The sequence below is a fragment of the Cebidichthys violaceus genome, unplaced genomic scaffold (assembly GCF_023349555.1).
Source record: "Cebidichthys violaceus isolate CVI_PGR_0920_01 unplaced genomic scaffold, fCebVio1.0.p SCAF_17, whole genome shotgun sequence".
Classification (NCBI taxonomy): Eukaryota; Metazoa; Chordata; class Actinopteri; order Perciformes; family Stichaeidae; genus Cebidichthys; species Cebidichthys violaceus.
In genome coordinates, this window is record NW_027176340.1 from 10,600,715 (window position 1) to 10,616,572 (window position 15,858).

Below are 15,858 nucleotides of genomic sequence, written 5' to 3' on the forward strand. Positions count from 1 at the left end.
GGGCCATGACACTTTATTTTTTTCACAGACAAAAAAAAGGTGTGAAAAAATTGTCAAAATTTAAACGTAATGCAAGTGTTTTCCAATATTCTCTCCAATTGGTCAGTTCGCTGTCCCCCATCTAAGAAATGGAAGTCTTTCACAGACGGGGTCTTGATGTGTTTTACATATATTTAGTATTTTCTCAAATCGCATTAGCTCATTTTCTGAAACGGTCTCAACATCCTTCAAAATGCAAAGCTTCGAATCCCAGTTAGTCTCAGTAAATTGGCCGATGCCACCAAAATTATTTTTTGTAATCGTGTGAGCAGTACTGGTCAAAATCTTTAGATAGTTTGTTTTTTTCACCATGCCAGTCAATCCTGGAAATATTTCTTATTTACAAATCACTATTTTGTTCTTCCATTTTGTGTTACTATATTATACAAGAGTGTCAGTAATGTCCAGCTGATTCTTATTGTGTATCGCGCTGAGCTTTTTGGATTCCAATTTCAACTACAGGTAAAAGTACTGGAAGAAGTCAATCCGGAACATTACTGTAGTACACAGAAAAAGGATATGTATATTTGTATGTATACAGTAAATTTATTTGTGTAGCAATGTGTAACATGTACTGAAAATGTACCTGTCACTATCCATGCAAAGTCATGTATATGTATGTTTGGCCGATTCAATTGGATGGTTAATATAGCATGTGATGGCTCAAACGATGACAGAATGAGTATGACAGCTGATCAGCTAGCCTTGTGCAAATGGTTGTTGTACTTATTATTATGCACACGTGCAAAAAAACACTTGCAATTAGCTTCAATAAATGAAAAATGTTAATCTGTTGGTAACCACAAACTAATTGTTCAGAGATTTGGACTCATTGTTATAAAAAAAAGAAAAAAAGAAATACATTTCTCACTCAAGAATTGAGCCACAGCGAATGAGAGAAACTGTAATGCAGAACTTGAAATTCTATATTAATGTGATGTGGGAAAGAGCTCACTTGTGAGTTCCTTCTCAATAAAATTAGATTTGGTTGAGGACACAAAACTTGAGAAGACAAAGACCACATCAGGAGGTAATTACTTGGGCTGGTGATTGCAAAATGTATTATCATTACACACTGCATGTGGCTCTAGTGGGCTTACTTGAAACATTGTTCTTTCACCGAAAGGAACAAAATGTCTCATTTTGTAAAATGCAAACAAATAACTAAATAGATACAAGAACAACAAACATGTTGATATGTACCTGTTGCTGCCAACATATACATGTTGCTGAATAAATCACGTTGACACATAATTATGTTTAGATGTCTTTTGCAATCAGAGATTCATCTGCCAGTTTCTTTTTTTCCCCAGTTTGTGGAAGTGTTGAGGGTTTTCTGCTTTCAAAGGGCACATCAGTATAAAGTTATTCCTTCTGATGGACTCACAATCAGGAGTTGAACCTAAGTGCAGACGCAAGATGAAGGCAGGGGAATGCTCAGACGTTTTAATGATGCTACAATCAAACAAGGAGTCTAGAGGAGAGCAACAAACTCGACTGCCAAGTAGGGCACACTAACTAAATAACTCGCTGGGCATAAGCCCTAATAGCAGACAAAAGGAAATCCATTGTCACACAAACTGTTTGCTATCTAGGAAAAAAGTTCAGTTCAGATAAAGCTGGCACATTTAAGAGTGAAGGATATCATTGCCTGTCATCATGTCAAGACACATGCAGAATCAGGAAAAAAGGTGTTCCATTGTTTACAGTAATTGCTTTCTGGAGCCATAAGCTCAACATCATTTTACTACACATTGTACTGTGCATGATTATGTATGTGACAAATGAGCTTGATTTGATTCGATTTCAGTAGTAAGTAAAAATTGATGAATACCCACTGAGTTTCTCTCTCAATCAAAACATGCATGTCCAATCAAAAACTAATAGGTACTTACAAAAAAAGACAGATATATGGTGTACATAGACACAACGTATGCATTAGTCTGCATTCATCAGTCCAATATGATTAAATACTTCAATAAAACACAAGTAAGACGAGACATTTTTGAACCTACACAATCACACTCGGAGAATAAACAGCAAGAAGTTAGACACCCAAAACCCCACAGGAGTGTGCTGTGCGTACACACTGGGCGAGCTCTCTTCTGTACTCACAGATCCCAGTTGCCCAGGCAACCCTGTCTTGAAGATTTTAAACTCGGATTTAACATATGACGCCTCCTGTGTCTCGCCACAGTCAAAAAAGAGGATTACTGGCTACAAAAACACTGCACTTTTTGTTTGAGTGTCCGGTAACATGTCTTTGCTTATCGAATTTGGAGGTAATATGTGGCCAGAAAAAGACAGTCAATGCAGAGACACACTGCCCTCTTATGTAATGCATATAATGTAATGCACTGCTATATTGCTTGGCTTACTGTGACAGGAGATGTGTCTTTTGCATAGCTGTTATTTTGTGCTTTGACACTGTCAACAGCTTTAATGGGATTTGTCAAAATGTGGGCCACAAGTAAATCTGGAAAATACTACCAGAGGCGATGTACGAGTTGGGGTTGCAGAGTTTGTGTGGGCACCAAGTGTCTCACTTTTATCCCAGAATGAGTATTTATTGCCCTAAGTTAAACTGTACAGTTGGGTCAGTATTTTACATACAGAACTATTTTCATATTTCCCAATTTAAACATCTCTCAAAGCAGCTAAGACAGCTAGCCTGTGTCCAAACACATGTACAACACTTCTGTGCCATTAAGAAAATGGCAATATGTCGAGAAGGAAGAACTCTGCATGCAGCATTTGGATATGAGAACCCCAACAAAGTCAGTGAGGACTGTGGTCTTATTATTACATTACATTAGAGTCATTTAGCAGACGCTTTTATCCAAAGCGACTTACAATTCAGTATCTATCTACACACCGTAGACACAGCTACGGGAGCAATTTTGGGGTGACATGAGACTAGTAGAGCAGGAGCTGGGGATCGAACTGCCGACCCTCTGATTGAAAGCCCTGCTCTCCACTTAGCCACGGTCACCCCCTATTATGTGTGTGAGCTGATACAGCATTTTGAAACAGCTGATACAGCATTTTGAAACATAATATTTATATCTACTTAATAGATACATAGAAATTACTTTTTCACTAACAAAAAAATGAAATAGCTAAATTCAGAGTGAATGAGCCATTTTAAAATGACCCATTATGGCTAATGATAATTTGTGCCAAATCAGCAACTTCTGGTGCGGAGAAATGAAGCCAACGCGGAATTGCCAAAAACTGCAGTTCATCAAATGGTCACTTGTGGCTAGCTCCAAAAGCAAGTTTGTTAAAATGCCCAACTTTACAGCAGAAAAAGAGCATGCTTATAGCCTGGTACAAAAAAGGTTCCTCATTCATGAAAACTGTACAGGGGGTGACTTTGTATACAACTTCCATGTTAAATTATGACTTAAAGTTAGGCATAATTGAGGGCACGGTTGCTTGGAGTGACAGATGGGTGCCTTTTACCTCGATCACCTTTTTGTTCATTTTTGGAACAGTTAGGCTGTATCTGCCAAGAGGGTGATGGCCAATGCCATTTGAGCTAGAAAATCATGGAGACTACCTCCATGTTTTGTACAGTCTGTGGCTGTGCACAAAATCACTCCCCGATTCGCTCATTCATATTCTAATAGACGCTCAAAAGTTTGCTCTATTGTAAGCATTAAACTGAGGTTTTGGACATTTATATGTCATTATTTTGCTGGTGTAGTGTGGCTCGACTAAAATTTTGCACCTAAAAAATGTGAAGGATTGCATTGTGGAATTGTTACTGTAGCAGGAGTTGTGCCCATGTCATGGACACAACTTCTTCCAATCCATTGTGGGATTGTTGAGTATAATTCAGAGTCAAGAGACCTTTACACACTCAAATAATATAAAGTGTAATATAGTGCACCACATAGCAAAAAGAGCAATTTTGGAATGCACTTGAAGTAAGTTACAATAAATCAACAAAACATCCCATTACGTCCTAGTTTGACAGGCAATGTGAACATTTTAAGTAGTTTGAGCAGTATTAAATATGAACTGTAGCTCCATATTTTTGTATCAACATCTGTTACCTAAGGTGTTGTAGCTTGTAAAGCTAACTGTTGAACTTGATGCTCCTAATATAATCTGTCGGGGCAGATGGTTTCATTCAAATTTGACAGGCTTTCAAAAGTATTAAGTTGATGATAGAGATTTACGGCTCTTTGGTTATTATCCTTTCTAGTCATTATAAACTATTGTTTTTTTACTGCTGAAATGCAAATACCAACACGATAGGGGAGGAAACCCAACATCACATATTCTTCAAAGTAAAAGCCCTAAATGACAAGATAACTTATTTCTTTCCCTACCACAGCATAATATCACATAAATACGTATTCACCCACAGTATACCTCATGGATCACAATGATGGTTTCAAGACATGGTTAGTGAGCCATTTCGAAAGTAGTAAAACACAATAAAACAACCAAAGACAAACATGATTAGAAATCAAGTAAATAAGTAAATAATTGGAGAATATATCCAAGTGTATAATTTAGCACGCAAACGGATGAGTTTGAAATGTGGAACCCAAATTCCAGTAATTTCTGGCTAGCTCTTGCCCACGATAACCCACACAGAGTATTTTGTCAATATGAAGAACATGGGACACTATTCATATTTCTATTTCATGTTATCTTGCTACAGTATATACCCACAAAGCACATGGAGTGGGAGGGGGGAGTGGTGTTCAATTCAGCAGAGAGCAGGATTATAAATTTAGGTGAGTTTGAATCCTAATAATGAAATGGACAGCGGTGGACACAGCTGAATGATGAGATGAGCATCAGAAAACCAGCTCAGCCAGCAGACGGTCCAGAGGTAAATTAGGGAAGTGTCTTAGAGAAGACACTCACATCGGTGAGAGCGAGGAGCCCGGAAGAGTTATGTCGGGAGGATGGAGCTGCTCTGTAATGGGCAGAGTGAAGGAAGGAGGGAGAACAGCAGAGCTGCACTCAACAGGCAAGCTAACAGACAGCTCTTGCACCACCACCGTCAGCAAGGTTTACCTGGGCGCCTGCTAGGAGAGGTCCCATGTGTATATATTCATTAGAATGACATAAATTAAAACGGGCATGGCATGAGATGAGCTCATGTGCAGGTCTTCGAGGAGCCGTCCCTGAGTACTGTGCCACCGTGCTGACTCACAAATAGGCAGCACATAAGCTCCAGCCTATCAAATGATCCATCATTGCTATTTGGTGTGCTATTAAAGCATAATAGACAGCTTGATGGCATTACATATCCATAGAGCCTAAACCACGGCCTGTCAGCATTCACAACTCACTACAAACCTTCATGTGGCATGTAATACAAAACCATAGACTCTTGAGAGGCTTTAATTTATTTGCTCTAGCAGCATTAGCTGCAGGGTTATACATCAACCATTATCGAAGTCCGTTCTTGCACTCACTCCCTGTCCGTCTGCTATTCTTGAATAAACTTGAATGAGAAGTAGAACACCGGATCTTATCCATATGATTATTATCACAGGGTAAGGGTAGGAAGCATTACGTGAAGGTGCAGACAATGATTCATTTAGCTTTTTTCGTTGCATTGGGTAAAATATTCCTATTTTAAACATTTATTATTGTACTGTATAATCCACTGCATGGCTTGAATGATGCAACATTTCTTTGTCTGTGAATGACTTCTGGTGAATAAATGTATTGTTATTGTTAATTAATTGTTAATAAAAACCTATGTCCTTATTTGATAAAATACAGTGGAAACCTCTTGTAGGGATCACGTCTGTCTGGGTCAAACTGATCACTGTAAGCAGATGGAGATTTTGTTTTTCTTTATTTCTCATGCAGATTACCATCTAATTGGCATTCCCCATTTACTGAATTTTATTGACTTATAAAATAGAGTACAGCTGTTTCAAGGGCGGCTTCAACCACAGGTGCTTTCGCTGGCACATTTGTTTTCTGTCTCCATCACTGGCAGCCACGACTGTCGCCTGACAACAAGTTTCACCGCTGCATCTCGTTGACTCGTTATTGGCAGTTTGTCATAAGCTTGAAGCAGATTTTTATTTAGTTTTTTTATTTGAGAGAAAAATTATTTCAATGTGCATGCAGCATCAGCCTCAGGTGGCCAGTTAGAAGTAAAAGGGACAGGCAGAGCATCATGGGAGAATCATTATAGCTTTAAAAATGTTTTTGATATTTGTTATGTATGAAAAAGACTCCAAATAAACAGTAAGCTGAGTACTTGATGAGCAAATTAATTAAAAAATATATACAGTACTGTGCAAAAGTTTTAGGCCGGTGTGAAAAACTGCTGTCAACTAAGAATGCTTTGAAAAATGGAAGTATTAACAATTTATTTTTTATCAATTTACAAAATGCAAAGTGAGCGAACAAAAGAAAAATCTAAATCAAATCAATATTTGGTGTTACTACCCTTTGCCTTCAAAACGGCATCAATTCTTCTAGGTACACTTGCACACAGTCTTTGAAGGAACTCGGCTGGTAGGTCCAACTACATTTGCAGAAATGCAGCCCCAAACTTGCAAGGAACCTCCACCATGCTTCACTGTTGCCTGCAGACACTCATTATTGTACCGCTCTCCAGCCCTTCGGCGAAAAACTGTCTTTTTCTACAGCCAAATTTTGTCTCATCAGTCCAGAGCACCTGCTGCCATTTTTTTCAGCACCCCAGTTCCTATGTTTTCGTGCATAGTTGAGTCGCTTGGGCTTGTTTCCATGTCGGAGGTGTGGCTTTTTGGCTGCAACTCTTCCATGAAGACCACTTCTGGCCAGACTTCTCCGGACAGTAGATGGGTGTACCTGGGTGCCACTGGTTTCTGCCAGTTCTGAGCCGATGGCACTGCTGGACATCTTCCGATTTCGAATGGAAATAAGCTTGATGTGTTTTTCATCTGCTGCACTACGTTTCCTTGGCCGACCCCTGCGTCTATAATCCTACAAAATCCCTGACTTTGTGCAAGTGTACCTATAAGAATTGATGCTGGTTTGAAGGCAAAGGGTAGTAACACCAAATATTGATTTGATTTAATTTTTTCTTTTGTTCGCTTACTTTGCATTTTGTAAATTGAAAAAATAAACAATAATTATTTATATTTTTCAAAGCATTCTTAGTTCACAGCATTTTCACACCTGCCTAAAACTTTTGCACAGTATATATATTTTGTATCCATATAAGCAGTTTCTACTGTAACAATGCTTTACAGTGGTCACTTTCACGAAATCTGCAAACTTAAATTATTTTCTACATATAGGGTTTTACACTATTATTATTATTATTATTATTATTTCAAAGGGGTCTGTTAGATCCCAAACAGAGTATGGACAATATCAACGAAACACAAGTGATTAAGAATTGTATGAAAAAGTGTGCAGATAATCTCTAATCTCTGGACTGAATTTGAATTTAAAAACCCTTGCATCACTATAGTAGGTATGAAAAATGTATGTCAAGGTATCAAATCATATGGAAAGGTCAAGTAAAAAGTCTTAGAGACACCCCCCCCACACACACACACACACACACACACACACTTTCACACTCAACTCTGTACTTATACTATTTGTACGTTCCCTAAAAAAGAAAAAATTGTACATAAAAGAAAATACTAAATGCTTTAATATAATAGAAACCATATTGTAGCTCATATCAAAACCATTACTTTTATCTCTGGTTGTGAATACAATGCTTGAGAGTATTTGAGACTTGAAAGGTTCTCTAAAAGGAGGTTTATCTTAACTACATCCTATGTGCTAATTCTCACTGCAGTCTAGATGTGTTATGCATTCAAATATCCTCAAACAGAATATGTCAGGATCTCGCAGCACAAATGAGCGCTTGCTGAAATATTCAGTTGATACAGCCCCCTGTCTGATTGGCCAGGCTTCGATTAGATACGAGGATTCCCCAGGTGAGTATCAACCCCAGTTCCACTTAAACAGGAGGTAAAATGAGAAGTCAACATTATTTAGTCAAATAAAAGGCAGAGATTAAAGAAACTTTGGCAGCCAAGTGTGGGTAATTGATTTATAATTTATCAACGGTTGTGCTGAGCAGTGGCCACTGGAGAGATGGGGCCAGTTTCTGCTACAACCTCTTTGCTTTCCTCGCGAGAACACTTAATATGGGCAGCTCTATTCTCACAGCGGTTAGTTAAACTACAGCTATCAATAGGCACCACAGAAATCTGATAGAAGATGAGCAAAACAACACTCTCCAATCCCTGCCTGATTAAATGAATTGTCAAAGCAATGAAAGTGATCTATGATACTAAGGTGAATGTGTAAATAGCCATAAATCTCTTTTTTGTCCTACCTTGAAAGGTCAGCATTTGCTAAGATGAGTCCAGAGACATTGTTTTATTTCACAAAAATAAAAGTGAGAAAGTAGAAGAACACAGTTTCTGCATAACTGCTGCTCTCTCCTTAATGAACGGCGTTCCAGCACAGAGTGGGGGGTGAAACCAAGGTGAATGTACATTCACAATTATCTGATGCTGTTTGAATAATTATCAATTAAGACGCATAATTCACCAGTAAAGAATGCATACTGGCAACAGGCCATTGGGAAGTTTTCCTGGGCCAGTTGATTGGTCAGTGACCCAACATGACGAGGAGCTCAAACATGTGGTGTTACAATTGTATATCATTTCCCCTTTTTGTTGACGGAGGCTTCTTGTTTTTGCAGTGAAGATCAGTTGATAATGCTGCAGAGAAAGGTTTTCACTAAGGTGGTAACAGAATACTATAAAGGACATAATAGTGAGTTGTAGAAATGATTTTGTCTTTTTGGCAGGGTCTTTTTTTAAATTCCCTCCAGCCTTGTTGTGGACAAATTCATATGTTTTACTCAGTGATTTAGTGTTGATAAGATAAGATGGAACCTTTTTATCTTATTGCCAAAAATTACAACATAAGAATAAAAAAGCCACAACAGAGTAATAACGATAAAGTATATAACAATATTAACATCTTTGCAAAATAGAATAGCAATAAAAGTAAAATAAAAGTAACAACAAAAATACAAGGTATATAAGTAGTATTGAGCATGATATGGAAAACTAAAATTGCCCAATGTTGAAAAACTAATATTGCACATGATATAGATATTGTTTTCAATAATGATTTCATTGCACTTCTAATGGCGTAAGATGGAGAAGAGCCGTAAAAAAGAATAGTTAGAAATTCAGGATCCTACATTTTCAACCCAATTCAATAGCACCTTATCGGGAAAACAGGATTCTTTTTCAGACCTTGGAAAGCTTCCTCCGAAGATATACAACTGGTTTTAGGCTGTTCTCAGCATGTTAAGCGAACTGTAGTTGATGTGTAAAGTTGGTGGAGAGCTCCTCTGAGCCACATCTATTGTTCTGGAAATCATTACACATCACAACACATTATAGTATATTATCATAAGCAAAGCCACCCTTGCAATGTCTCTGTCTGAGTGCTGTGCACTTGTTCGTCTTCGAACAACAGAAGACAGAGCAAGAATGCATTTCATGAAATACTTACTGTTGGCTTGGTTGATAACATACCAGGCTCTAGAGTTTGTCTGTACTAACATTATACAAATCCAATCATCACCCAGCATCTTCACAAACAACTTGGTGAACCGCTTTAACAAAGCAAATCTGTAAAGCACTCAAGAATTATTGGGGAGTTTCTGGCAAAAACAAATGGCCAGAAAAGGGTGTGACAGCGGAAGCTGCTACTGCTTTCCAATTCAAGTGCTTTTCAGTGTCTCTCTTGAAGCGAAACAAATGTATCTTCAGCCAACTGCAATATTTTGCAGATTTGTTGAACCAATCTTTACTTTCAAACAAAACTTTGAAACATGCCAGCTTTGAGGACCAAATTACCTCTGTCCTGGACATACAAAGGGCTGTTGTGTTGTTTTTTTCTCCTCCAACAGCCATCTAATTATTGGCAGCACTTAGGCAGTGTAGTACACCAACTGAGATTTTAATAACAGTTGAGTCGCCAGCTGTGAACTATTAGGAAATGATGGTGATGACCAGCAGATTGAGAAATCAAATTCCCAAGCAACAGCCAGTGATGCCTCCCATACAGCTGGCCCGAGATAATAGCTTGTTTCCTAACAACTGCAGTTTGACCGTGCATGTTTCTCCAAACGCAGCAGTACAACTGTGATATGATGATTGGCATTGACCTCCTCAGATGCTCTAGAGAGAATCTAGTGCTTAATGGCATTGAAAGTGTCGACGGATTTACTCACCCTGTACCAAACAATCTCTCGAAGCCTTCCGTCAGTTTTGAAGTTACACTTGAGAGTAACAGTCTCTCCCACAACAACAGGAGGCAGGGGTTCTATGGTAACTGTCAAATATCCTGGAAAAAAAAAAACAGTGGAAAATAGTTTTATTACAGTCGTATACCATAAAAACATTTTGCTTAAGATGCATGTTGTTTTTTTCTTTGCTGCTAAGGTAAATGTTGGACAACAGCAATAAAGCAGTCAATAATTTACAGAATATGAATCATTTTAAAAAGCCAAATTTTGACTGACTGAGTCCGCCTTCTCTTTTGGAATAATGCCACAATTCATCTTTATGCAATTACACAACCAGCACTGTCTCACATGGGGGTTAAGTATCTTGGTAAATAGCACTTCGGTTGCAGTTACTTAAGGGGCTAAGAGCGTTCACTTTTCACAATTTGTTCAACATGGTGTTGAGATTGAAACAAACAAATCAGAATTACAGTGCAACCTTTTCTCTAATCTCTACCTTGAACACTATGCACCATGTACCTCTTATAGCAGTTATTTCTCAACAATACGCAGCTATATTTATTCTGTTTTGTCGAATTCAAGATCCATCTTCCTTGAAACAGACTATTGTGTGAAATCTGCATTATTGAATGTTTAACATAGCTGCTTCTAACATTTCCATAGAATTCATCCTGCATGTGCTGTTCAAGCTTTTCTCCAGTTATTTATTTAAGTTGTTTGGCCTTGAATGAACATGCACAGTCAACACACATCTGAGAGAAGGCATTTGAACAGCATCAATATTCTAACATTTGTTGTAAATAATTTGTCTTTCATTGTCAGTAAATATAAAGTGGCAAATGTGGCAAATGTCAGAAACAAAAATGCTTGTATAAAAATGTATTTTAAAGGGTAATGCTGCCATTGATTTTGGCAATATCATAATTTGTTTACAAAATCAGAGAAGAAACTGTCTAATAAGTGCCATGCAGTACACTACCTGCAGCTTTCTTATTGTCAAATAATTGAAAATTCTTATATTTTCCATTAAAATAACTGAGCCTTTTGTGATTATAGTCATGAATATAGAACAGCAAAAGACCTCAGCAAATCACCCATACAAATAAAAAACAGAGACAAAGTGGAAGAGGGCAATCGCATGAAGACGTTATGATGGATACATTCAAGTGAAGGCAATGCATAACCTAGCATATGGGGAGCTCAATGTATTGCTAAACATGCATACATTTTATCCATCTAAAATATATCTATTTTACATACATAGTGAAAAGTGCATTGTTTCATATGCTATCACCCTGGCGAGAAGAGTGAGCCAGCGATGCTGCGTGGGCCGACACTGACAGACAGCAGCCCTCTGCCCAACATAATAGCTTGTTTCAACACATTCAGTATTTAATGAGGGCATTGGATCTTGTGAAACAGATGGATATCACTGTAAAAATATAAAGCAGGGTACAAAAGGACCTCATGACCAATAATTGTGTTGGTAAAAGAACATAAACCACTATGAGGGCACCAGTGTCTCTCAGAACATTGAGAAGTGATCACTGCAAAGAAAGAAAGGACAACTAGAGATAAAGACAGATTTGGTTTGCAATACAGTTCTAATTCAAGGAAAATTACCAACTAAACATGGGAGTGCGGCTGAACTCCTATAATTTGGTATGACAGTCACCAGAGTCAATCATGATCACATAACCAGTGTTGAGCAAGTTACTTTCAAAATTTAACGTTACATTACAAGTAACTTTCATTTCAAAGTAATACCTTACTTTACATTATTGCTGTCTGTGTAGAGTCATGCATTACTAGCTACACTACTTCTGCATTACTTTCACTATTACTTGTTAGGTTACAGTGGGAACATTGTAAACATTGTGGTTGTTTAAAGTAAACAGTGGATTTCCAGAATCATCTGGGTTTAAATAATTCACAGTGTCAAAGAGAGCAAGACATTACATAATAATTCAAAAGTATAGCTTCCTAAACAACCCAAAATTATTATTACTAAATGGTGACTCCGCCAGGTTAACCCTTAAGAAAATCCTATTTGTAGGTTTAACTGCTGCTAAGATGACCATTATACACTTATGGTTCTCCCTCTGAGCCTCCATCCATAAAATAATGGTTGAATCATTTTAGCGATATTGCCCTCATAGAAAGATCATTAGTTGTAATTCATAAAGCGTGGGCATCCACTGTAGAGGCCTGGGATGTCTTCATTGGTTCTCTTTCAAATACCCATTTTCTTACACAGATATGTGTCACTTCAATAGCATGGAAGAAGACCTATATACAAATTAGCATGTGTCGGAAAATGTAATATATTTTTTTGTATTTCATTTGTTTAATTAAAATTGTATTTCATTTGTATATATATAAATTTTTTTTTACAGAATTTCTGAGTATTATTCTTTGTTTATTTTAGTTTTTGCAAGGCAATGGTGATATGTATATCGTTAGTGTTAAAGTGGCAATCTTGAAGATTTTCATTATAACTTGGAGCTCATGTATCAACAAAAAGACGTTACTCTTTTTCACTCAAATATAAATTGTGAACTAGGACTGAAATCTTAAGTATTGCAACATTGAAAACTGTTTATGTGCAATAATCTATGTTGTCTTTTTTACCTTGTGTACGGTTTTCATGAGACATGGTGAATAAAAAGCTAATAAAAGAAAAAAAAAATATCCATTACAAACTGAATGTACAGCTAATAAAAAAGTGCACATAGTGAACTTCTCATTTTAGAAAATGACTTAAGAATACAGCTGTGGACTTGTGTGGCAGAGCAGACGGGAATAATCAGCAACAAACTGCGACACCACTGAAAGAGAAATGCATTACGCTGCAGAATTCAGAGTCACTTGCCTTTAATACAGAGTTTTCGGGTATCTGGCTTAGTAGACACAGATCAGAATGTCTCTCGTGTCAGCGCACCTAGATATGCTTATTAAAGAATCTTAATTTAATCAGCAGGCTGAAGAGATCTTCTCTCTAGAGTCAAATTGAATGAATAAACCTTTCCACCGACTGCATGTCATTAACACAGAGCTGATGCTCTTAGAGCAAATCCGAACCACTTACGACGAACCCACAAGAGGAGCAGCCTGGTCTTGTAAATGTCTGTGTGAGTTTTCCAGAGAGGTGGAAGGAAATGCATTTTACAAGTTTAAAAAAATGTCAACTGCCTCTGTGGAATACAGGGTTAAGGAAACAAACGTGTGCCTTGCCTAGTGCAGGTTATATTTAGTTATAGGTTGTAAAATATTTCCTCCAAATTCTAGATGTGCTATTCACTGTATGCATTGTACATTTTTGCACTAGTAAAAAATAATCAAACATTCTGTAACATAGCAAGTAATTGCTTGGTGGTCTTGTTGTGTGGTTGCGGGGATTAATTGTGAACAATTCATTGACTATGTGGCACAGAGGGAAATATAGCATGGCCAATGACAGAAAAATGCTCTGGAACGTGTGGGGAGGGATGAGGAATTTTTAAAAGAGCAAATTACATCGGTTATGCACTCATGCCAGGGAAGTTCACATTTCAAATAATCCCTATGAGAAACTGGAGCAGTTGCAGGCTGCACATACCAAGACACAAGGCCATGATTCCCGTGCAATTCAATATCCATCGAATGCCAAACAAATGACTTCATAAATTTGGCACTTTTTATTTGCCAATTCTCTGTTGAAAGTCTTCCAACAAGTAATATCTCTTGTTATGCCTGACACCCTTGTTAAAGAATGGGCTAATGTGGGCCACATTCACGCAGCAAAAATCAACACTCTGCAAGTGTTTACGTATGTCATCACCCAATGGAGATAATTCAACACTTGTGATCATTTAGACAGCTGCCCCCAGAGGAGTATCGGCTCTGAGCGGACACACAAAGTCTCCAATTAGCCCTTGTCAACTCTAAATCCTGAAAAATCTACATTTAATCTGTGCAAGCTCTCACAAACAATATGGCAGGTTATTAGTTTTTCCAACCAACAGTGATGCCACCTTAATTAAACATAAATCACACAGCACAATCCCTTCGTTGTTTATCACACTCTAACACATTGCTTTGATTCCAACATATTTAAATTTTGATCATAATGGAAAAAGGCCACATTTATTTTCCTTCTTGTTGCAAGCTGCAATAAAACAAAACCATCAAACAACAGCTTTAATTTAGTCAGATCGCTTTAAAAGAATATACAGATTCTTTAAAAAAGAAAAAAGAAGAAAACACTGCTTTATGGATTGCTCTTTTCATTGATTCAAAGCAGAATCACTTCTCCCCTGACAGTCAAAATATTTTGTACAACACATTGAAGTAAAATAAAAGCCGTAAAGACAAGTTTCCAGCTTTTATACAGTCAGTACATTGTAAATTAACAGACAACACTTCGAGGAAATATTACTTAGGTGTCAGGCTGGATATACCCAGTAAGCTCTAACAAGTAATCGTGAACACCTTCGGTTTAGCTGAGCTTAAACTCAACAGACAGTGAGACTTGCATTCTGTTTTCATGCCAACGCTGCACAATATCGATCCTCCCTCTGTTATGAGCCCTGCATTCGTAGGAAGCCTCAGGTATATTTATGCAGTGCTCACAGCCACCCACCCATGAGCTTCTTCTGCATGAATCAGATGCTCTGCCTTGAAATCTAACACTCCCAAACACAGTGGGTGACTCTCGTGTCGCGGGTAGAACCAACAGCTTGTGTCACAAATAGCTCCAATTATTGAGGGGAGAGATTAGAAAAAAAAATGTGGATGAAGATTTACAACTTCCTTGATCAAAGGAAAATGTTCAGCCTCCTCAGAGAAACCAAATGATTTTAAGGGACATAATTTATTATCATGGAATGTGAGGGTAAGCATACGGTTCCGCAGCAAATCTTTTAAATAAATCAGCTTGTCTCGAAACTAAAATCCATTTGGCCATGAAGCTGAATGCTTGCACATCCTTGTACGAGCACATAAGCAAGTGAAGAGTGGCCAGAGAGTGCATGGCATTTAATTGGCTCATATTAGCTGGTTGCAGAGGCAGACAAGGCCTCTGGCTTGTCTTAATCCATCAGAGGCGCTGTTGGAACAACATCTAATGAGGGCTGCAAACTATGCTTTCTCCCATTAATAACAGCAATTTGCCAAGATGCAATGAGAAAACAAAACACAGCCAATGATGGACCGGCCCAAAATGTGCCCGTTATTGTGCACAGTGATTTATGGCTGTGGCCTACCTTTGTTTAGATGTCAGTGCAACCAAATGTATGAGCAAAAATGATGGCTGCGTTTCTCAGCTCTCTTCCTCATTTGTGCCTTTGAGCGGTATAAACAAACAGCTGATGTGTCATGTCTCAAACACATTAATTTTATTAAAAACAAATCATCAGTTCCAAAAAAAGTAAAGTGATGTGTGAGTATATGATAGCACCTCATGTTTAATCGCTTTTGCTATAACCAAGACAGGATACCATGGCTCCAGTGAAGCACTGCATAAGTATTTTTGTTCATGTCTTTCAGCAAGAAAGTCATTTTGG

At 37.8% G+C, this 15,858-nt stretch overlaps 1 protein-coding gene across 2 annotated transcripts in view; it reads right to left on the bottom strand.

Annotated features, from left to right (window-relative positions):
• igsf21a (immunoglobin superfamily, member 21a) overlaps positions 1–15,858 on the bottom strand; it is a 194,875-nt gene that overhangs the window by 129,027 nt on the left and 49,990 nt on the right. For both annotated transcript variants that reach the window (XM_068712572.1, XM_068712571.1), the window contains exon 2: positions 10,301–10,413. In XM_068712572.1, coding sequence (XP_068568673.1) covers positions 10,301–10,413 — 113 coding nt within the window. The remainder of the gene's footprint in view (positions 1–10,300; positions 10,414–15,858) is intronic.